Raw genomic sequence first — 24,014 nt, forward strand, 5'->3', positions numbered from 1 at the left:
AACAGTGCGCGTTTGTGCCATCCTTTCGACAATCTCGCCACCTACTCTACAGTTTCGTACGCTCGCGATTATATTTACCGCGGTATCTTCATTAAAGAGATGTCGAATTATTCTTACTATTACGTGAAAGTTATCGCCGACGGCACCGACAACTCGAGAACCTACAAATTTTTAAAAGGGTAAGCTTTCTGTAGGACGATATTCCGACGACGTATCATCCGCATATTATGTTCGGTTTCTTTCTTTTCATCATTCGTCTGTCCAACATTGCCTGTATGATCGCGGACAGCGTGAAAAGTGCTAGATCGCGTTACTCGAAATTCCTAAAAGGGAATAAGACGTCAGTGTGGAATGCACGTGGCTCGCACTAATTCGTACGACGAACAGCATAGATGCTAATTTCTGCAGAAAAGGTGATTTATTCGTAGGAATCCCATCTTGTTTAAACCACCAGAGGACACATGGTCCACATATGGTCGCTACAATCTTTTGTCACGGTTGCTCCGAGGAGGACTGTCTGGTTCAGGTGATATCCATCATCCAGCGAATGCCGTTTTCAAGGTCCGTGCTTGGTCAGTCGCCTACTTTTTAATGATTATCGTTAAAACCGCTAACATTCAAGCCCATTGGTGTAATATCTAAACAGACGATAAGAGAAACTAATGGAACGAGGAACTACTACACCCGGTGATTTATCAACTAATTTCTCTTCTATTCTTCTCTTTTATCCGCCTTCTTAATAACATTTTACGGCTGATTTACACGCCTGAAAGACATTCCACCGAGCGAATACACTGCCAGTGAAATATATTCACTCGGTAAAAGCGAGGATGAAGTCGAGACGTCGCGTCGGCGGACGATGCTCGAATAATGTCAGTAAGGGGAAATCCTTTTTTTTCTCAAGCACCATTTGGAACGCTGCCAAATTTAGCCTTAACCTAAAACGAACCCCCTCGTATACACGATGCCGACTATAACGTGAAACGAAATTTGTATTTTTAGTCTCGTACTGCCAAGGTTGTTCCCCAGTTTTCCTGTTGCCACATTTCAAACCAGCTTCCAACGTAAAGCCTCCCTATCTTTCATTTAGTGACTGTTTCTCTTTGCAAAATATCGTTTCCACGTTACTTACGATACTGTTTAATCGATATTTATTTTGCAGATGTCGTATAAAATCGAAACATTAACCGAAATGCTTGGGATTTCGTTATTCAGGTTTTATTACGTCCGGTATATTAATAATTAATCGATCGTCTTTTGTTCCTTGTGCTTGGCTGAATTTTACACGCAATACCAAAGTATTGCACCAATAGAATCGGATAATATCGTTTAGATCTTCGTAATTAAATTTCACAAAAAACATCTCAGTGAAGATTACAAGACAACGCGTTTATTCTCTTTGGCACGAGAATGTCTTTCAAACTATAGCATCGTGCAAGATGTAGCAACAGATTACGCTTATTGCATTACCTGTGTTATATTGCATCTCTCTGATATTTGACGATCTTCCGCCCAAGACTCAATTTATCAGAATAATCGCTAAATATACATTATTACGGTGCCTATTTCGCGGAACAATAGTTCCACGAACGATATTATCTGGAAAGAAATTTTTTTTTTTTTTTTTAATTTAAACAGACTGGTAAACACTAAAACTTATCATTGTTATATTTGAGTCATTCAAGATAAATAGTGGAATTCCATAATTTTTAACTTTCTACATTTAGATAGATAAACAAGCAAAGAAAAACATAGTGAAACAAAGAAATTTTAGACGGTATAGCGTTTGCACACAACTGTATATGTTTCTATATATGCAATAATTGGGCGTCACGACGCGTTGTGGCGCCGACAGCGCGCCGTCGTTCATCGAGCGGGGAGGATGCTTTCGTTCCAGAGATCTATCTCTTAAGAAAAGTCAGTGTTTCTCGAGTATTTCTGTATCGAAGATGTTTCCACGGTATCGTGACTGAGTTTCTTAACTAAAGTACCAAAATACCTTAACAAAGGTTTAACAAGATAAATTCAGTGCAACTTCGTGGATTTTGTGGTAAAATTTCGGCATTATCATTCGACCATATTGTAAATGTTGTCGGCAATTAATGGTATAAACGAAACTTAAATATCAGACACGAAGAGTTCTTTTGTGTTTACATCACTTTTACTCCGAAGGATCGCTAAGGAATTGAATTTCGTTGGATAACCGGAAAATACGATGAATGAAAGCTTTTCTGCGTATCATGGTGATGTTGCACTGTGACACTACCGATGTACCGTGAACGATTTGATTTTCTATTGATATTCACTCTATCCGCCAATATGCTTTATTTAAACGAACGTCTTACTGAAATTACATATCGACATATGACACACGAATCGATTGAGAATTGACAACGACTCTAGTAGAAAATAATTTAATTTTCAATAATGACGGCACAATGATTAAAAGAATATAACACTTATTTCTTATGCCTTGTTTCCAACTATATCTCAATAGTAAAGTTCTTCGTAACCATTAGATATGTTATTCGAAAAATTGGATGATCGTTTTGTTTGGCAATTGAAACGAATGAATCAGAATTGAAAGATCAAAGAATATTGTACATTGTATAGAAGACGTTGAAAATTTCTTTTGATTACTCTTTTGATGGATTCTTTTGAGTTGCGAAGTTGATTAAAAAAACGAGGTACAAAAAAATGCAGAAAAGTAAAAATTACTCAGAATCTTTTGTATTTGAAGTTTCATAATTACTATCAATGTGGATCAATGTCTAGGTACTTCAAGGTAGTGATACGTCAGACTAAATTTGGAGGTCGATGCTCGAAATCTGTATGACGCATCGTCATCGTCAATGCCTGTACTTTCACATGACTTCCTTTCAGGGCATCATATTTTTTTCTTAACATTATACTACGCAAAGATATGATGTCTCATCCATCTTCTTTTCACTCAATCTTTTTACTTTCACTAATATTCAAGTAAAATTAAAAAATAATAAGGTTACATTAAACTCCTCGTTACGAGTAATTATCTTTAATATCGCAAATGAGCATTCATTATAATTATTTACTTGACGACTATTATGATTGAAAAAATTCAGATATAAAATTGTTCGTATCTATGGCATTTATTGAAAAACTTGCATGTGATATTGTGTTAAAATTCCGGTTATCAATGAGATTTTAAATCGACTATGTTTCAATTTTACCATATGTATTCACTTTCACCTTCACTTCACTGGCCAACGGCCTCTTATAAGGAAAATTGATTTTTCAAGCAACAACGACATAAACTACAAAATTTAAAGCAACATCACGCTCCGTTGCAATAATCCATAGCGTGAGCCACTTTGGAACTGGAAGACAGGTTAGTTACGCCAGAAGTAACTGAAACGTTACGAAACTGTAATAAAAACAAGAGTATATAACAGGTGAATTATATAGATATATTCGCCACAAATTCACGACATATATATGTACGTATACGTAGTTAAATCGTTAGTCATTCATCTTCCACATCTACGTTGTGTGATGTTGTGAACGTTCAACGAAATACTAACAATAAGTCCGGAGTTCAGTAATATATGTATATGTGTAAGTTCGAATCGTATAACGTACATCTCACGAAGGTCAATTTAGCAAATCTTTTCTTATCAATCGATCGGAAAACCATCGAGTTACGTTAAAAAGCATGTACGTTTTCAAGTTTTGTTCAATGAGTTAGGTGTCAGTACGGTCGAAACACATAAAAACTGGTGCTCGAAGTAGCAAGTTGTTATCATTCGCAACGTTTCAGGAAGACGCCCTTATCAGTCGACGCTATTTATTCTGATTCTCATCGAATACATCTAAATAATAAAAAGATTTTTTTGTACGACGCGTGACACGTTCCTATTGATTTTACATTTCCGTGCAGTTCCGGCACTCTGACAACGACGGATAATTCGGAATCCTGAATAAAGATCTGTCAAATCTTAACAACAGCAGAATGAATCACTTTTCGTATGGATGGAAACCTGAAGTGGTCGAACCAGAATTTATACAACAAGTAGCGTCGAAAGCGGAAGTGAGTATTAGTATGAAGCTACAATTTTATGGCTGTTAATTATAGGAATAGGTTCGTATTGCATAAAGTCAAAGTAATTATTAAACGTCTGTTCAACATCGATTACGCAATAAAGTTAATTGGAAATTAGATCGCAAGGATGTATTTAAAGTTTAAAAAATCCCGCTCTACATGTTAATTCGCGACATGTCTCATAGATGGTATATACGTTATTCTATTAAAACGCATGCGCTAGGGTCCAAAAGTATAGAAATATACCGAACAGAGCCGAATGAAGCCGAACACAGACGAGTTATAATGTCTATTTATACTGGTTTGTGTATATGGACGGTTTGACGAATTGCAATTGCAAAATTATGCCAGGGAACGGTATATCAACATATCGGATTCGTTCTTTTTCGTATGCAATAGCTGATATTTGCTATTAGAAAAAAATTCCACAGAAGAATCGTCTGCGTTATGGCGCCTTTAGCCGTGTTACGTGACGAAACCTAGGTAAGGGTAAGAGGAGAATGATCTCAGTCCGTGTCTCCAGACTTGTCAACGTAACGGTTCTGTGTGCGCACTGTGAAAACCCGTGGAATAACAGCTTTGGAATTTCTGTGTGACTTTCATTTATCGCCTAAAGTTTGAATTATTTGGCTCCATATAACGAACACGTGACATAAGCTAGCTACTAGATACTCTAATCAGGGTGTAATCATTGTGGAAAATGAGTTATTATTACGGCGATGGGAACGGAGCTGCGCTCGACGATGTATTCGTTAAGGCGGCGGTCGAAGTTAAACGATTCCTCCCGTCGCTTTTCAACATCAAAGTGGTACGCGTTTCTCTAAAGCGACGACCGATTTTTTATTGTTAGGTTTTTAATCAGTCAACTTACAATGCTGTTCCACTACGTTGTTATTGTCATCGTTCTTCTTAATTGAAAATACCTTGAGAAACTTGTTTCAAATGATTTTATCTGAACGACAACGCTTTTAATAGGTCATGTTTCTTTTAACATGTTGAAATACTCTGTATCTTCTCGCATTTCATTTGGTGGTGGTAGAAGCGATAAACTATTTGCTTGATCTTATATGGAATAATTGTACAAGTAATTATTTTTTTAACTAACACGACTGAAATATTTGTGTCATTTATATGACATTCTTAATTCAGTTTAAATCTAAACAAAGCGTAAATTTTATTGCTATTGCGTCTTATTACATTAAAGATGAAACTGTAGAAAGATTGACGAATACCCTTCGATTTCGACGATTTTTGGATATGTTATAGAAATCGACGTTTCGAGCAACTCTTTCTTATACGTATAAGACTGGACTCGTTTAGTTTTCGAGATATTCGCCAAAGACTGCCGGTAACCAATACCGATATATACGTTGCCACAGACGCACGACTATAGACAGAATTCATTGTAACGGTATCGGCAGTTCAATATCCCGAAAACTAAGCGAGTCCAGTCCAAATATGTATAGGAAAAAGTTGTTCAAAACATCGATTTCTGGAACATATCCAAAAATCATCGAAATCGAAGGGTAGTCAGTCTTTCTACAGTTTCACCGCGCTAAATAATATCCTATACTACGTTAATCTTATGTTAACAATTATTTGATAATCTTACTTCAGGGAAATATGAAGTAGATCCTAGCTATATAAAAAAAATTATAATAAATAGAATTTTCTACAGCAATCATATACATGGTATTAATTTTCCTCAACATCTTCGTTGTATGTGTGTGTATCACGTTACTAATTCTCGGATGCATTCTGCAACTTAAAATTACATGTAATGCGTTTAATTCATTGCTGTATGTATCTGATGACGCTAACTTTCCAACTAATTTCGTTCACGTTTTATTGCATGTTTGGACATTTCGTCAGCTATTTATTTCTAATTATTATGATAATTAACCGGTTTCAGGTTTTATATGTGACTCCTTACAAATTCTGCATAAAATATGTTACTGCTTTCCTTACATTTACTTTTTCTAAACATATTCTCTACTTATCATTATATAGGCTTTGCCTAATTACTTTCGTCCATTAATTTAATTAATCCTAGACTCTTAGCAACCTTCTAACAATGATATTCTGTTCGCATATTTAGATGCATATCATGTATTACGTTACATCTGTGTTAATTAAACCATTTATCCGTATTCTTTCGGTACTGTCTTTGAAAATTAAAGGACACATTCCGGTGATGATATAATCTAATTGCTTTAACAACGTCAGTATTTACTTGAACAAATTCACTGCAGAAAAATTGGCGTAATAATAAGATTCACACATGTCATTTCCATTCAGTGTACGCATGATACTTAAGAGCAGTTTAAAACCGGAAGTCGTACTCGAATTAAATAAAGCTACGCGACTGAAGTGTTACGAACATTCCAACATGTATGTGACTTTTTAAGTCTCTAGATTCGTAAACGATTTTTTATCGCCTTTTTTTAAATATTCGTTAACGTAATTAAACAAGTTAAAGTTAAAGTTTGACTGGTGGAGAGATAGAGGTTATTACGATATTATTTCCAGTAAAATTAATCCAAGTACTGTGAAGAACGGAGTAACGAAGTGAGAGTGATCATTTTAAAAGATGATGACGTTCCGTTCCGACAATTCAATGAACGAGTACGCATTCTTTATCTCTCGTGATGTGTTTGCAAGGAACATGATTAAACAAAATGCTCCTATTATGCGTCATGTGTACACGTTATTACTCAACTTCTCATTCATCGCACGTGCACTAAGAAAAATACTGTAGATAGGAAAACGTGTTTTGTTAAGTTTGTTAACACGAGATGCGAAACAACCTTTTCTCCTATGAATAAACAAAAAGTATCCTATAAATACAGCTACAAAGGATTTCACACGGAACTAAGATGCAGATTAAAAAATCTTATTCTATAATTGCCTAAAGAATTAATTCTTGTCCGCTTACACGATACTCTCGGCTACATACTGAATCGATATAGTAAATGATTAAAACGATCAGCATTTTCTTCTACGTAGAAAACCATTTCACTTACAATAAACATTTGATAACGTTTACCTTTCCAAATAAAAGAAGCTATATACCTTTTGTTGATAAAATTCCTAAATTAACAAAGCTCTGGTATATCACTGATATCACCTGGTGCTAAGTGACTAAGATACTAACGTCTATGACGAGAAGTTGCTTTGTGCGCACATTTTAAACCGCACCAACCGTATCTCGATACGTAATCTGAAATAGATGTGGTCAAGCTGTCTTCCGTTTGTAATAATGTATTTGCCATATGTGATAAAATTAATGAGAAGGTTTGCAGCCACAGTATACTTCCGTCCGCAATCGAGAGTATACATACACTTCAGTTTGTTTATTATAGTAAAAGTATTTAAACGTTCGAACAGCTAGGCACATATTTTCGTTCTTCTTCATTTTTAATCAGAACAAGATAATTCTAGTGGAATTTTGTGCACGCAATTGTAATTTCGGTTACGGTATACGATCATTTTTACTCGTCGATATATCAAAATGGAACGACGAAAGTACACGAACTACAGATACTTAAATTATATAGCGGAAGGTGTAGCTGAGTTGAAACTGTCACCAAAATTAGAACATGCCAGAAATATCAATATCGAGAAAAAAAGCACGATTCCTAATATCGCTCAAGGAAAGCTTCTATCTCATACAAAATTCTCTGAAAAAGAAAACTTAAACTCTCGATCGAAATTAACGAAAGAAAAGAACACTTACAAAGACAAACCTCTAAGGACAACCGCAAATTTTATTGGGAAACCCTACTATAACGTAGGCTATCGTAGGAATTGTTTATTAGAATTATTGTTACGAGGAAGAAAGATTTCGTATGAAAAAGTTTAGAACTATGTAGAAAGGCATTGTTTTTGTTTCAGTTAGGAGAAAAGGGTTCTGGCTTCAGACCCCGAGCAGCGGTTCAAGATTTTAGCAAACTTAAGCAAGAATGTTTGGCTACGGGGACACTTTTCGAGGATCCCGAATTTCCAGCGGATGATTCATCGTTATATTTCTCGAAAAGGCCAGACAGATATATAGAATGGAAACGACCAATGGTAGATCGTCTTTATCTATCTTTATCTCGAACTCTTTATAATTTACGATGTTATGTATCGTGTAACTATATTTTTTAAGCTGTTTTTTTTTTTTTTCGTTTGTACCGTAATTACAGAGTTCTAGAAAGTATTACATAGAAAATATTCATGCAATTTGCTTCGATATTTTCTTTCTTCGGCTGCAATTTTTGAGGCTGATAAAACTTCGATCGAAGACCAAGTATACGATATCGTATCGTAGAAACGGAAACCTGTAGGAAGCTGTCGATGATGTACAACGTTGGTTGAGCGTCAAAGTATTATTCAAGTTATTCGCTTGTATCTTTATTTCATATCGCGCAATGTACATGGTTTAAAACATTTTCCCATTTCGATGTCACTTGTGCTTATGGAATTCTAATCTCCAAAGAAATCTCCAAATGAAATTGTAAATGTACAGGTCCGATCTAGCGATAAAACGTGGTAAAGCATCGACTACAAGGAGATGATGACGGTCTAATTACGTAGCCTTAACCAGAATAATTGTTAATATTTACATTGGAGTATTTGATTACAGGAAATCGCGGACAACCCTCAACTGTTCGTCGAGGGTTTTTCCAGATTCGACGTTCAGCAAGGCGAATTAGGAGATTGTTGGCTGCTGGCAGCAGTCGCAAATCTCACGATGGATGCCAATTTGTTTTTCCAAGTAGTCCCAGAAGACCAGAGTTTCGAAGAAAACTACGCCGGTATATTTCATTTCAGGTATTCCCACGTCTTATTATCATACTGCGTAAATTGAAAACGTTTATTCGGCTAAATCTATATACGTATATACGTATTAACGTTAAACAGATTCTGGCAGTACGGTAGATGGGTAGACGTGGTGATTGACGACAGATTACCGACCTACCGCGGCGAATTGGTATATCTGCATTCGGCTGAGATCAACGAATTCTGGAGTGCTCTTTTGGAAAAGGCGTACGCGAAGCTTCATGGCTCGTACGAAGCTTTGAAAGGCGGAACCACCTGTGAGGCCATGGAGGATTTTACGGGTGGTGTGACGGAAATGTATCAAATGGACCAAACCCCTCCAAATCTATTTAGTATTTTGCTAAAAGCTTACGAAAGGAACTCGCTAATGGGCTGTTCGATAGAGGTAGACCGACGTTTCTGATCTTCTGTGCTCGTTGAACGAGCGTAATCAAGCTAATTTTATTATTTTAGCCTGATCCAAATATATTGGAAGCCGAGACGCCTCAAGGACTGATCAGAGGCCATGCTTACAGTATTACACGTGTCAAATATGTGGAGATTCAAACGCCAAACCAATTTGGGAAAATACCGCTACTTAGACTTAGAAATCCATGGGGTAACGAGGCAGAATGGAACGGTCCGTGGAGCGATCAGTAAGTTATTCATCAGATTCGAGCTGATTTACCTAGAATATAGGATCTTTTGCTCGATGAAATGTGGCGTGCTAAGTATAAAATGTAGGATCTTTACTACAATTAGTTCATTTACAATGGATTAAACAGATGTTGGTTAAACAGGAAACGATGGTTGTTTAACATGAACTAATCACAATAACGTATTATAATTAAGACAAGTAGATAGTTAATTTGCAACTCTCGTCACCACGGATCCAACGCTCTCTCTCTTCTGACTTCTCGATTTACATTCCCTGACTTCTCGACTAACACTCTCTGGCTTCTCAACTGACACTCTCCGACTTCTCAACTAACACTAACTGTTTGTTCGACCAATCGCGGGGAGACGTAGTCGCTAGGAGAGACGTCAACGGGAGTCGTAAATTCCCGTTACGATTATAACAATCGACACCACGACTTGATCGATCCCCTGATTTCCGTTGAGATAATAGGGGCGATTGAGCTTGTATAACACCGTGATTCACAGAATTATAAATTATATATTTCCAACACTTAGATTACACTGATGAGCATAGATAGATAGATAATCACTTATCGCACGAAGATAAGATAGATATGTACGTTAGAGCAGGGCTCTTATAATTGGATTTAATGTATTAGTGGACGTAGCACTATAAGATATTTAGGAGAGGAAATGTATGCTCGACAATACCGAGACCGACTCTCGCGTTATGCTTAGACTGCCCCGATAGGCATTAGCGTTAGACTTAGTAGTTGACTTTTCCAACGATGTAGAAGAAATGAAGTTGAGTGACGATGCTGTGTCGGAGGAAAGCTAGTGATGGGTGTGTCTAGCGCACGGGATCATCGGATTTGTTCATGCCATTTTAGGTCAGCAAGTGAGGGCAGTATACATTGCCTCGGATTGGACAAACGAAGGTTGGTGGACTAGGAAGAGTCTTAACCGCCCTCGATAGAAAGTTGCTAGTAGGAAGCATCGTACGTGAGAAAAACTAACTTTCCCGTGTCAAGCCGCAGTAAACAATAGTCTTTGGAAACTGATTTAGAAAAGACATTTGTTGGGTCTGAAGGACCTCAGCAGGCAAGTGACTCGGGTTTATGACGAGTGCTTAAGGTTATTGAAGGTACGCCGTACGGAAGAGCGGACATCTGGTGTCCGTCTGGCCCGCGGTGTGTGACCTGGGCCAGGCAGAGAGTCGCCCGGCGTAACACTAACTGTTAATTCGTCTTTCTCCCTTAGCATCCCTTTGTGTTTTGTCTTAGCCGCGCCACGCGCGTGTTTCGCAACCGTTCGTGGCCAGGGTCATTGTTGGGCCTGTCGGTACTTAGACTTTCTCCCGACATTATTTATAGTTCACCCGATATCTCTTAGACCTCTCGTCCACGATACTACAAAAATGAATGTTTGTTTAATAGATCACCAGAGTGGAGATTCATTCCCGATCATGAGAAGGAAGAGCTAGGCTTGACCTTCGACATGGATGGTGAATTTTGGATGTCATTCCAGGATTTTACGCGATATTTTACGCAACTAGAAATATGTAACTTGAATCCAGACTCGTTGACCGAAGACGATCTAAATGCTGGTAAAAAGAAATGGGAGATGAGCGTGTTCGAAGGGGAATGGGTACGCGGTGTTACGGCAGGAGGATGTAGGAACTTTTTAGGTAAATGTGCCTTTTCGTTAGTATTCGTCGTTCTTGTTATTCTAAAGTACTAATAGATGTTATTTTTGATGTGACTCGCAGAAACCTTCTGGCATAATCCGCAATACCGAATTACTCTCGAGTACCCAGATGAAGATGACGATAAATGTACAGTCATTGTTGCGTTGATGCAGAAAAATAGGCGAGCACAGAGAAGAATGGGTGCAGAATGTCTGACAATTGGATTTGCCATATACCATGTATGTACTTATGTAGCACTGATAATGTTAAAAAAGGATCCATATCCTAGTAATTTTTAAATATTCGTACAATCTTGTTACGGTTATGGGAGATAATATATTGATTATAACGATTGCAAATATACAGTTGGAGTATCCCGAACGGTTACCCAAGCCATTGGACATTAATTTCTTCAAATACAACGCGTCGGTAGCAAGATCGCCAGCATTTATAAATTTACGAGAAGTAACGTGCCGTTTCAAATTACCACCTGGTGCATATTGCATAGTTCCAAGTACGTTTGACCCTAATGAAGAGGGCGAATTTTTGCTGAGAATATTCTCCGAAAATAAGAACAATATGGAGTAAGTAATCTCTTGCTTAAATTAGAAAAGATGTAAGAAGAGAGGGAGAGAGAGAAAGAAACTAAAATATTGATATTAAAACTATATTCTTTCAGAGAAAATGATGATGAAGTTGGTGTTGGAGAAATTGATGATAGGGTAAGAGAAATAGTGTTTGATATTTGTTTTTCACAGTACGTGCACAGTCAGCATGATGATTTTGTACAACTCATTAACACGCATTGTAATACAAGTAACGAACTGAAAACCAGTTCATTATTTACACTATGCATTTGCATATTGATAACCTAAATCTAAGCTGTTAAGCTTTTATAATGCTTTTAAAGAATATCGAATATGAATTACAGTCTAGATCTACCATGTATGTGTTTGGTCCCAACTACCAATGTGTAACCAAATCGATCTAAGAAAATTTACACGATGATCGTGAATGTTAATTAATAATTCGTAACAATTCGCATGTTGATGTTGCTTGGCTTCTAGGTCATTAATCCCAAAGGTGATAACGTACACGAAGATGGAGATAAGGTAAGTAATGTGCACGCTAATATGTTTTTAATTAAATTCACACACTAACAAGATCCAATTACAATTTTTACAACAAATACAAATGCAACGTTTAATATAGTATGTCTAATAATAATTAATAAAATCTCTGTGATATTGGACTTTATGAATTATCTTTATTTGTATTATTAAACTTTTATATTTTTATCTTTTCAAGGTTCGAGAAGAACCAGATCCAGACCGTAATGCAGACAAAGTTCGAGAATTTTTCAAAAAGCTCGCTGGTGACGATATGGAAGTGGATTGGATGGAGCTAAAGGAAATTTTAGATTTTGCAATGCGAAAAGGTATAGTTATTTGTACTTAATTTGTTTATATTAACCGCATATCAAAATAATTCAGTTACAGTAATACCAAAGACCACGTTATAAGTAAAATTGAGAAAAATGTTTCGCATTTATCTTAATTTCACTATACAGGTATTTAAATATAATTGAAATGTGTACATCTTATATAATTGCGGTTAATATCTGTTTATTATATGTACATGAACAGTATTGTATTTACTATATCACGCTACTCATGATATAGTATTACACATATTGTATATATTTTTAAGAGAAAATTCTGTTAGAAATAAGTTATTGATTTTATTTCATTGTTACGGCTGTCTGCTTATTATTCAAGAAGAAAGCTTTTATACCTTTACTTTCTCACAATAAGCTTCCGAAATAATGCTTTTTTACGTAATACCGTTTGCTGTTATTGACCATAGTAGAATTTACGTAATTACGCTTTTTTGTCGTCAATCATTCATTCGTTTAGAATACTTTATGGAAAGACACGCAAATGGCACAATGCATTCTGATTTCGTAGCACTTCGATTAATTTGTTATTCACGTGAATCAATTATATACTGTGTGAACGCTAATGCAACTCAAATTTCATTCGCGTAATTATGCATGTTTTGTTTCTTGCTGTATAATTACTTCATACGTACTATACATAAATACATTTGGGTCCACATGGGAGATAGAAATACCTCGAGTCCGTATTATACTGTAATTAATTCATGTTCTGGTTAAAATTGTTTCTTAACGTAACATCATACGACTAATAAACTGTTCGATCAGAACTTTTTAATTGACTTCCAAATTAACATTTGTTACGATTAAAAATGTCAAGACAATTTAAAAGTGATAGGAACCTGGCAACATTTCTAGACAAAGCTTCTTTTTTTACCTAAGAATCAAATGTGCTGATAATACATACGATTTGTATACGAATTAATGAAAATATCTGTAATAGTATTGAAAATTCGTTATTTTTAACATGTATATTGATCGATCTGACCCGAATGTACATATGTAAAATTTAATGTTAACATGTAGCTGTATGTTACGGGTAGAACTACCACAGTCGGCGCGTCGTAGTGAGGCACATGCCCCTGAAACTGTACAAGGAAATGGTTCGTTTATCGACACTCTCATCTCACTGCTGTGCGGCATTGTTTGTAATAATGAACAGTACAGTAAGACTGTAGGTAAGGCATCGTCTAGTCTAGTACTTACATAGTACATACTTCACACTACAGGTCATACGTATGTAACATAGGAGACAGATATTTTGAAACATTAGGTCTTTTCAGAAGAAAAATGAGTTATTAGAACGCAATCGTAATTCTTCCTTTTAATTTTTTTAACATCTCAATCCTCGATAATAGTACCGCAAATTTTATATTAAGAAGGCATCGTTCATTTTATCCGATTGTTAAATGTAACACGTAATTTATAACTAATTGTTTGAAACAAATAACAAACGTACATGTATAATTGTAGAAGCGAGGCAAAAAAGCTTAAAGACCGAATAATCAAAAAAGTTTGTGCATGTGCCTTTGTCATAAACAACATATACATATAAACCATTAACGATGTTGCTTGAAAATAATTCATCGGACTTCGAATGCGAAATGTCGATAAAAATCTGTAGCTCTACCATATAATCCCATTATAATTATAACCTATTGTTATCTATTTATATTTTTTACATCTGTGATGTTGCCATCTTCAATTATATATCTAACGATAATCCTTTAATATCTTTTACTTTGTAAGATTTCAGAAGTTTATGTAGTTGACCAAAATGTACAATATAAAACAATACATTTAAGTTTAATCGATTATAACGTTCAATATTATAAACATAAATGATTTCTATATTTCAGAAACGAATGATAAAGGATTCAGTAAGGATGTATGCCGTAGTATGGTGGCCATGTTAGATGTAGATCACTCTGGAAAACTCGGATTTGAAGAATTTCGAACATTATGGAACGACATAAGGAAATGGAGGGTACGCTAATTTATTGCTATCAATTGTTCACAATTTGAAACAAAAATTAGATAAATAGATTAGTGTATGGGAAAGATTATTTTTTTGGTGGATCATCCACTTTCCATTTATTAAAGAAACAGCTGTAATTAAATGAGAACAAAAAGCTTTACAAAACAACATTTGCTTTTCAGGCTGTGTTCAAATTATACGACAAAGACGAATCGGGATATTTGAGTGCGTTTGAATTGAGGCAAGCATTAAATAGCGCAGGCTATCGACTCAATAATCACATTTTAAATATCTTGGTACATCGTTACGGAACGAAGGATGGTATGATCACCTTCGATGATTACATCATGTGTGCAGTTCGACTCAAGACAATGATAGGTAAACGAGTATCGATAAATATAATAGGACATCTATATCATAATATAGAAATTAACGAATATTTCCATTTCTCAGATATTTTCAGAGAACGAGATCCAGACTTAACTAATACGGCGACATTCACAATGGAAGAATGGATAGAGAAAACGTTATACTCGTAATCTAATACGTGTATCAAAATCATTGATAAAGATAAGGGAATATAAATACGTTCGTATCTTTTGTCATGCTATGTATGTATTAGGAAATACTTGACGATTCCATCACGTTTTTCATTTTGAGAAATTGCTTTTTCTATACTGCTGTTTTCCAGTTTGCTAATTGTACATTGATTAAACATAAAGTAAAAACGCAAGATATTTATTGAAAGAATATTTGTTTAGATATATGTTATTAGTAATGTTTCATAAATCTAAATGTATGACATTTTATAAAGTTTATATTAGTATCACAATTCCTTTCGAAAAGTGCATAGAAAGGAAGAAAAACATACATACAATTTTACTATATATGATAAATAATTTATTCTTTGTATTTTTGTCGAAACTATTATACATGTAAAGAAAATGTGCCTTAGTTAATGTATCGTTGTACCTATAAAATCTAATTATCTTAAAATGATAATAATTTATTATATCGGAAACTAGTCTATATTTTATACATGCTTTATCATCTCCTTCTCGTTCAATTATCGAGTGTACGAAAATTATAAGATCCAAAAAACTCTGTTTATATACTCCACACTGAATAAAGTTTAAGAACTCTCTATTTAGTGTAAGAAATATCTTTTTATTTTCTTTCTTTCACAATTATTGTAAAAAATTTCTTTGCCATGTATTTTTATGATATATAAAAAAATATTTTTACAAAGGATATTGTAAACAACAAAAAGTTTAATAAGATAAATTAAACTTACGTATTGTTGAATTCAACCGTTTGTCTATCTTGTTCCCGTTTATCTATTATACGATCAAGTAAGTCAGACCTGAAATAATTTACAACTTTTCCGATGCATAATGAATTTATACTCATGAAGCAAATTGTTTTCATCGCTATAACGATTCATGCTTTTATCTAGAAATATACCTAGAAAGTGAAAAAAACTGTTTCACCACTTTGTAAAAGATGTATCCGGGAATAAATATTTTAGTTGTCCCCTTAAAACACACCACATATATTCGCAAATTTAAATATAATTCAATTTAACGTAATTAGTGTCAACGATTATTATATAATAGAAAAATAAAACTTTTTTTCACAATCACTACACGATCATCTAAACTTTTTCACTACGAATGAAACGAATAGCCTAATGTTATTATCGTAAATACACAACAAAATATAATTATTTCGGAAGGCTCACAAGTCACTTTTACACTGATTATACTGACTTCGAATATTATTTTCACTATCATGAAGGTAGATATAAATCTAATCTCTGCCTGATTACGACTGAGCAGCATAACTTTTAAACCATTTCTTCTTGGCGGCTTACTGACAGTTTGAATAACATATATAAATGAATATAGCTGTGTGTACGTATGACATTGTATATATTTAAGTACTATCAGGCATTACGTATATGTATGTATTATACAGAGAAATTAGCTTTAGTATTATACTAGAAATTAGAAAATAATAATTAAAGTTATAACTGTATTTCTTTGTAGTATAAATTTTAGTATAATTATTTTAGTTCAATTATTTTATGTTTACCTACTAACGACTATATATGTATTACAATAAATTTTAATTTTGTTATCTATACTGAAGTTTTTAAATTTTAAAGAATTTATCAAATAGAGAACGTTTAGATAAAGCAGAAATGTCATTCTTTATAATTAAAATTTATCTTTTATCGCAAAAATAAAATGTAAGAGATCCATACAATTTTTTATTTCTGTCCTGTTTATAGTGATTAACATCAGAAAGGAAATCTCTCTTAATGTCATATGTGCATGTGCATACATATATATTCGTGTATTCAAAACACTGAAGCAATTTTTTATATTGGTATTAGCGGATGTTAGTAAGAGATCAGTTTTCGTCTGCCATAAAATAACCTCATTCGCTTTTAAAAAGTAAGAAAGTAAATAATTTTAAGAAGTTTATAACATAATTCTATAAAATAATATTAGTGTACTAATTTTCATTTTCAATCTATTTCACATAATTTATTTAATTTTTATGCATTTTGTATTACTTATTATGAATGTAAACATGTCATATATCAAATATATATTTAAATAAATATAAAGAAATCATATCATCTATAAAAAAAAAAGATTCTTTTTACACGGTATAAGTAAATGTTATTTGCTTATAACATATTTATTAATTATAAACATATTTTATATATATAATTTATTTCTATATATATAACTGAATAATTTCTGATAGTATATAAATTTGCAAACACAAATTATAATATTTTATTGAATACTTTTGTTGCTTAGATTAGAAGAATATTCATTCTCTTCTTTATAACATTTTCATGTTAATATTCCAATATTGTTAACATAACTTGTAATATAGAGAAAGATCAAAATATGATAATTAATATATACGTTGTTATAATAATCATTACTGTCTTATATGCATAACAATCATAAGTAGCTTTTTCAAATGACATTTTGTACAAATACATAATAAAATATATATTTTAGATAACAGGTTTGAACAATGTCAGAAGTTCAAGAAACAGTAGCAGAAGCAACGGAAGCAACTGTAGAACAAGATGCTGTATCTGAGGAAGATAAACAATATTTGACTGATTATATAAAAGAAACAGAACAGCGACTAAATGCAAAAGAAGAACTTCGAGCAGCTAATTTAAATCCTAATAGACCACCAGAAACATATTTCAGCAAATTAGATTCAACGCTGAAAAGAAATACTACGTTTGTTAAGAAATTAAAAAATTTTAGTAGTATACAATTAGATACAGTTCTAAAAGATATGACACATTTAAATTTGACAAAATATGTAAGTGAAGTTGCTACTGCTTTAGTGGATGCTAAATTAAAAATGACAGATGTTGCACCTGCTATTAAGGTATGCAGCTTCTTGCATCAAACATATGCAGAATTTTCAACCCATTTTTTTGAGAATTGGCAAAGAATTTTATCTCTAAAGGTTGTAGACAAAATTGCAAATCCAAGCAAACTTAGAGTCGATCTTCGATTTTATGCTGAACTGGTTAATGCAGGGATTTTCACCCATAAGCAAGGATTACCTCTGCTTGGTTCTGCATTAACGGTTTTAATTAATATGGATAAAGAAGAACATAACAATGCAAGCATCATATTAAGCTTCTGCAAACATTGTGGTGAAGATTATGCAGGTCTTGTATCTAAAAGAGTAAGAGAAATATCTGAAAAGTTGAGTATAACTATACCCAAAAGCAAATTACTTTCTCCTGATAAACAACAAAATGTGAGATTACTGTTACGAGATTACTACAATTCATTATGTAAACATTTATTAAAAGAACATAAGGATCTTCAAGCTTTTGAGAAACAAAATCGAAAGATTTTGCAGACCAGAGGCGAGCTAAGCTCTGAAAGAAAAGAAAAACTTGAGAGTCTTCAAGTATCCTATGATCGTTTACTTAATAATGTGCAAAGCTTTTCTGATACTTTAGATGAACCTATGCCAGAACTTCCTGTAAATAGTGAGATGAAAGCAGAAGCAGAAGAATCGTTGAAAATGATTAGCGAAGGAGAAGAAAATAGTATTTTAGAGGATATGTGGGGAGATGAAGAAACCAGACGATTTTATGAAGTTTTGCCAGATTTAACAGTATTCCTTCCAGGATCATATTTGAAAGAAGTACCTAAACAAGATGCTCCAATAAGCGAAGAAGCTTTAGATGAGGAAATAACATTTGATGAACTAGAAGAAACTGAAAAAGTAGATGAACCTGAGGCAGAAGTGGAGGAACCACAAGTTTCGAATATAAGTAATAAAATACTTCTAGATGCATTTATAACGCATTTACCAAATTGCGTAAATCGTGAATTAATTGACAATGCGGCAGTACACTTCTTAATGAATCTCAACACGAAACATAACAAGAAAAAGCTAGTGAAAGCATTGTTTGGTGTTTCTAGAATTCGTTTAGATCTACTGCCATTTTATTCACGATTGGCAGCTATTCTTTATCCTGTTATGCCTGATGTTGGCAATGATTTATGTTCAATGTTAAAACATGACTTTAAATATCATGTACGAAAAAAGGATCAAATTAATATAGAATCAAAAGTAAAAGTTGTTAGATACATTGGTGAACTTGTTAAATTTAAACTTTATTCAAAGATAGAAGCATTATATTGCTTGAAAGTTTTGTTACATGACTTTACACATCATCATATTGAAATGGCTTGTAATTTGTTGGAAACATGTGGAAGATACCTATTTTGTTCACCAGACTCACATCAAAGGACAAAAGTATATTTGGAACAAATGATGCGTAAGAAGGCAGTCACTGCATTAGATTCACGTTATGTAACAATAATTGAAAATGCGTATTATTATGTAAATCCACCAGAATCTACTGGGGGCGTATCAAAGAAAGACAGACCACCTATTCATGAATTTATAAGGAAATTATTATACCAAGATCTCTCAAAAACAAATACAGATAAAGTACTCAAATGGATGCGTAAACTAGATTGGGAAGATGAAAGTGTATCATCCTACGCTATTAAATGCCTCACTGCTGCGTACAATGTTAAATATTTGAACATTCGATGTGTAGGAAGTTTATTAGCTGGACTTGTTGCACATTATGAAACTATAGGTCCTCACGTAGTAGATGGTGTGTTGGAAGATATAAGACTATGCATGGAAATTAATTTACCAAAATTTAATCAACGGCGTATTGCTATGGTTAAATATCTCGGAGAATTGTATAACTATCGCATGGTAGAAAGTGGAGATATTTTCCGAACGTTGTATCTTCTGATTACATTTGGAGTCAGTATGGATCACTCCATACCAAGTATTTTAGATCCACCTGACCACCTTTTTAGAATTCGATTAGTGTGTACATTATTGGAAACTTGTGGACAGTACTTTAGTGGTGGTTCTAGCAAGAAAAAGCTAGATTACTTTTTAATATTTTTCCAAAATTATTATTGGTTCAAATATACAGATCCTATTTGGACTCCAGAAAATCCATTTCCAGTGGGTATAGATTATATGTATCGTGATACATTAACAATGTTGAGACCAAAAATGCAATTGTTTCAAAGTTATAAAGAAGCGCAATGTGCTGTGGAAGAATTGCGAAATACATTATATCCCACTCTTGGAAATCCTATTGCAGAGGATGGTATTGAACGTACTGATGCAGAACCTGATATGGGTGTAATTGCTGAAGGAGATGAAGATATAGCTGTAACATCTGGAAATGGTAGTGGAGATGCAAAAGGTGTGGCTGATTTGCATTTTGAAGAATCTGAAGATTGTTCTGAAGCACAATCAGAAGAAGATTGGACTGCCGATGCAGAAAGAGATTACACTATGGGTACACAAGAAAATACCCAAGGAGATCAAAGTCTTTCAGAAGGTGGTACTGATGGTGTTATTATGGATGTTACAGAATTAAATGCAGCATTACCAGCTGGCCCTAGAAGAGTAAGTTGTCCTGAAGATGATGACTTTTTATCTGCTCTTGATAAAATGGTTTCAGATAATATACAAGATAGAATGCGAGATTCAGTGAAACCACAACAAGTGGATATTTCAGTTCCTTTGCATGTAAAAAGTACTAAAAAAACATACGAACAACTGCAAGAAAGACCTTCTGATAATAGTACAGTCGATTTCGTACTTATGTTAAGGAAAGGTAACAAGCAACAATACAAGAATTTAGCAGTTCCTGTGTCATCAGAATTAGCAATGAATCTTCGAAATAGAGAACAGGAACAGAAAGAAGAGAAAGAACGAGTTAAAAGATTGACACTGAATATTACAGAAAGACAAGAAGAAGAAGATTATCAAGAAACAATTAACCAAAGTACCAGGCCAGTGACAGTAAATTTAAATAGAGAGCGACGACAAAAATATAATCATCCTAAAGGTGCTCCAGATGCAGATCTTATATTTGGCCCCAAAAAGATACGGTAATCTTAATGTTGTTGGAAATCAGTACTTGTCATGTTAGAGGAAAACAAGAAATCTACAATACGAACTATTTGATGTTCATGTTTTTGTGTAGGTTTTATAATAAATTCGTGATACTTTATTTTTTTTTTTGAAATACATATCTATATGTTGTTTATATGAATTCTCAATCATATAGATTTCAGTGTAAAAACATATTTTATATTAAAAATGCAGAAATGTGTCATATATGTCAATATGTATTTGCATATATTCATATGGAAAAAAAGCTCTGTTGTATTCGAATAAGGTGTCTTCTCTGTTACTTCCACATTATAAATATACAAAATTATCAATAAAAAATCAATTTGGCTAATACTCAACATCAGGATTGTTAATCGTAAAAATTTTAATTGCAGAATTTACATATTGACATAATATAATAAGTCATATTAATAAATTATACTTCGATATTTTTAATAATTTAATTAAACTTTTATTAACAATAAAAAAGATACAATACGTTTAGAACTAATCACGATATTGTGTTATTCATTAAAATGGATAAACTTTTATAAATATTAGTATACCTTTCGGATATTTTGAAAAAATGTTATTATATTAAGCTTCATTTTTATTGTATAAATAAATGTAAAAAACCAATAATTTTCTAAAAAACAAATACAAATATGCATACAAATAAGGAATTGAATTTGATATACAATTATTTATTTTTATCTAAAATATTATTACGGTGTACAAAATGAATATAAATAAATGTTAGCTGTTTTTATGTTTGATACTGCTCTCTTATACAGTCTGCCATAATATCACATATCTACCTTGGTATATGATACTGGTAATCATAAATTAATACTAAATTGCATGTTTGCATTATATTATCTCCATATTTTATAGATCTTCTTCTGCATCTTCAAATTGACCTGCTTCTATATCCATAGCATCATCTACTTCTGTACCATTGTGACTTGTCCCTATTTGTTCTAAAGGAATGAGAATAAAGAATCTTGATCTTTATAGAATATTGATTCTTTTTACATTAAATCTATTAAAATTTTAAATATTACCTGTTGGTAAAATGTAGGGAGCATCACCAGCACCAACATCGTACTGTTCAAAATCATCTTCCTCTGCATCTTCATAAATATCTTCTTCAGCTACAAAGATATGTAAATTTTTATAACATATTTGATTGTTTAATAAAGTATTATTAAAACAGCTTTATTTACCATCAGAAAAACTATCTTGTGGATCAGGATGAAGAGCCTGACATTGGTTCATTGCTTGAAACATTGTCTCCAAATTATTTGTGTTGTCAGGGGCAAATCGCATTTCTGTGATAGGTGTATCTGCATCTTCAAATTCATTATCCGAACCACTATCTGAAGCTGGTGGCAATGGTACATCTATATGAAATATTATATTTAAAAAATATAAAAATATGAAATCTTAATATATTTAGCAAAAATTACATAGAAAGTAAATTCAGATTCAGTAAACCGAACTTTATTTAGATTTTATTCTTCACTGAAAGACAAGCAATTACATTCAAAGGGAACTTAACATACCTGGAAGATCTACTTTTGCATCGACCATAATATATAAACATTGTCTTGGGTGTGCTTGTTCATCTCGTGATATGGCATGTAAAGATATATGAGGGTATTCAAGTGAAAATCCCTGTTGTGTATCATAATTCACCCAAGAAAGTAAGCTACAAACATGAACATCGTATTAAAATATGAATATATTATGAAATATAAGATTGCGTCATATTAGTACTTACCTCTCTGTGATATACAGAGTTCCTTTTCCTACTTCCCTATCATTAATATACACGGTAGTATTTAGTTCTTCATGGCGTATTCCCTCCTGTGGTGCAAGAAAATTGCTAAGCACTACCATCTTTTATCTGCAATATTTACTTGAGATATAGGACCAACAGCATTTGATCAAATAAACCAATTATTTAGACAAATATACAGACAGGAGGCAAAAATAGATGAAAGGTTATGCCGGAATTTATAAAATTATAAATTTCGTTACATTATACACACAAATATATATAAATTAATATAATATAACATACGTATATACATTTCATAACATAAAATAACATAAATTTCATAAAAACAAGTTCGGAAACATAATTAATTAATCATGCACTTTATTTAGCGTAAAATGCAGTAAACAAAATTGTAATTGCATACTTAAGATAGCAATCTTATTAGTTTTATAATACTTGTCTTTTATACTCAATTTAGCTAATGCATAATCTATTGATGTATAAATTCATTACCTACTTGTTTTTGCAAACAAATTATAAATAAGAAGAGAAAATTCTCCACCAAATGAACGAATTTGTAAACTTGACAACGATTTTATAACTTTAATTCTTACACAATACTTCGAGATCACTTTTTACGTTTCGAAATATATACGCGACAAAGTTCACTAAAGCTTTACAATCGCTAAAATCAATCAATATGACGATTTTTCATTTTTTAATACTTGCAAATATACAACTTTTGCGCACCCTGTTGTGTTTGTATTTTACTCTATTAATGCAGAATACTTTTTTATGATAAACTATACATAGATGTTACACTAGCATACTTGAAAGGGCGGGAAGTTTTGTTGCATATTTTTGACATTACAATAAAAAGATATTAAACTGTTTGATGATTTTATGTTATAGATAAGTATATAAATTCTGGGCTCTTAAAAATATGTTTCTCTTTATTTCAATTCTATTTTAAATTACTCAAAGATTCAGGAATTGCGAATAAATTTAGGTATTGATAAAAATGCAATAATTTTTTAGATATATAGAAGAACAAGTAGCTTCTCAAGAAAAAAAGTTATA

General features: G+C 33.1%; 3 protein-coding genes across 19 annotated transcripts; 2 read left to right on the forward strand and 1 right to left on the reverse strand.

Annotated features, from left to right (window-relative positions):
* The first annotated feature begins 29 nt into the window (after nucleotides 1-29).
* LOC126868891 (calpain-A-like) lies at nucleotides 30-15,951 on the forward strand. Of its 16 annotated transcripts, none has more exons than XM_050624856.1 (17): nucleotides 1,896-2,050; nucleotides 3,279-3,367; nucleotides 3,797-4,066; nucleotides 7,973-8,149; nucleotides 8,706-8,893; nucleotides 8,984-9,287; nucleotides 9,356-9,537; nucleotides 10,957-11,207; nucleotides 11,289-11,446; nucleotides 11,574-11,791; nucleotides 11,887-11,929; nucleotides 12,275-12,319; nucleotides 12,516-12,645; nucleotides 13,707-13,841; nucleotides 14,523-14,650; nucleotides 14,824-15,019; nucleotides 15,095-15,951. In XM_050624856.1, the coding sequence occupies exons 3-17, from the start codon at nucleotides 3,989-3,991 to the stop codon at nucleotides 15,178-15,180; spliced, it is 2,319 nt and encodes a 772-aa protein (XP_050480813.1). In that variant the 5' UTR covers nucleotides 1,896-2,050; nucleotides 3,279-3,367; nucleotides 3,797-3,988; the 3' UTR covers nucleotides 15,181-15,951. The 16 variants fall into 16 exon arrangements, with proteins under 16 accessions (XP_050480807.1, XP_050480813.1, XP_050480812.1 ...); XM_050624855.1 differs by having other exon boundaries at nucleotides 3,917-4,066; XM_050624850.1 differs by lacking the exons at nucleotides 1,896-2,050; nucleotides 3,279-3,367; nucleotides 3,797-4,066 and adding exons at nucleotides 30-179; nucleotides 429-561.
* Nucleotides 15,952-16,849: 898 nt separating this feature from the next.
* On the forward strand, nucleotides 16,850-21,927 carry LOC126868890 (regulator of nonsense transcripts 2). The gene is made up of 2 exons (XM_050624846.1): nucleotides 16,850-17,100; nucleotides 17,686-21,927. The coding sequence occupies exon 2, from the start codon at nucleotides 17,702-17,704 to the stop codon at nucleotides 21,149-21,151; it is 3,450 nt and encodes a 1,149-aa protein (XP_050480803.1). The 5' UTR covers nucleotides 16,850-17,100; nucleotides 17,686-17,701; the 3' UTR covers nucleotides 21,152-21,927.
* Nucleotides 21,835-23,711, reverse strand: LOC126868910 (methylosome subunit pICln). 2 transcript variants are annotated; one of them, XM_050624896.1, is made up of 6 exons: nucleotides 23,448-23,711; nucleotides 22,935-23,060; nucleotides 22,717-22,862; nucleotides 22,378-22,554; nucleotides 22,216-22,305; nucleotides 21,835-22,131 (listed from the first exon to the last, which is right to left on the reverse strand). In XM_050624896.1, exons 2-6 carry the CDS (start codon nucleotides 23,051-23,053, stop codon nucleotides 22,040-22,042), a joined length of 624 nt encoding a protein of 207 aa, XP_050480853.1. In that variant the 5' UTR covers nucleotides 23,054-23,060; nucleotides 23,448-23,711; the 3' UTR covers nucleotides 21,835-22,039. The 2 variants fall into 2 exon arrangements, with proteins under 2 accessions (XP_050480853.1, XP_050480852.1); XM_050624895.1 differs by having other exon boundaries at nucleotides 23,452-23,710.
* Nucleotides 23,712-24,014: the final 303 nt, after the last annotated feature.

The sequence above is a fragment of the Bombus huntii genome, chromosome 8 (assembly GCF_024542735.1).
Source record: "Bombus huntii isolate Logan2020A chromosome 8, iyBomHunt1.1, whole genome shotgun sequence".
NCBI lineage: Eukaryota > Metazoa > Arthropoda > Insecta > Hymenoptera > Apidae > Bombus > Bombus huntii.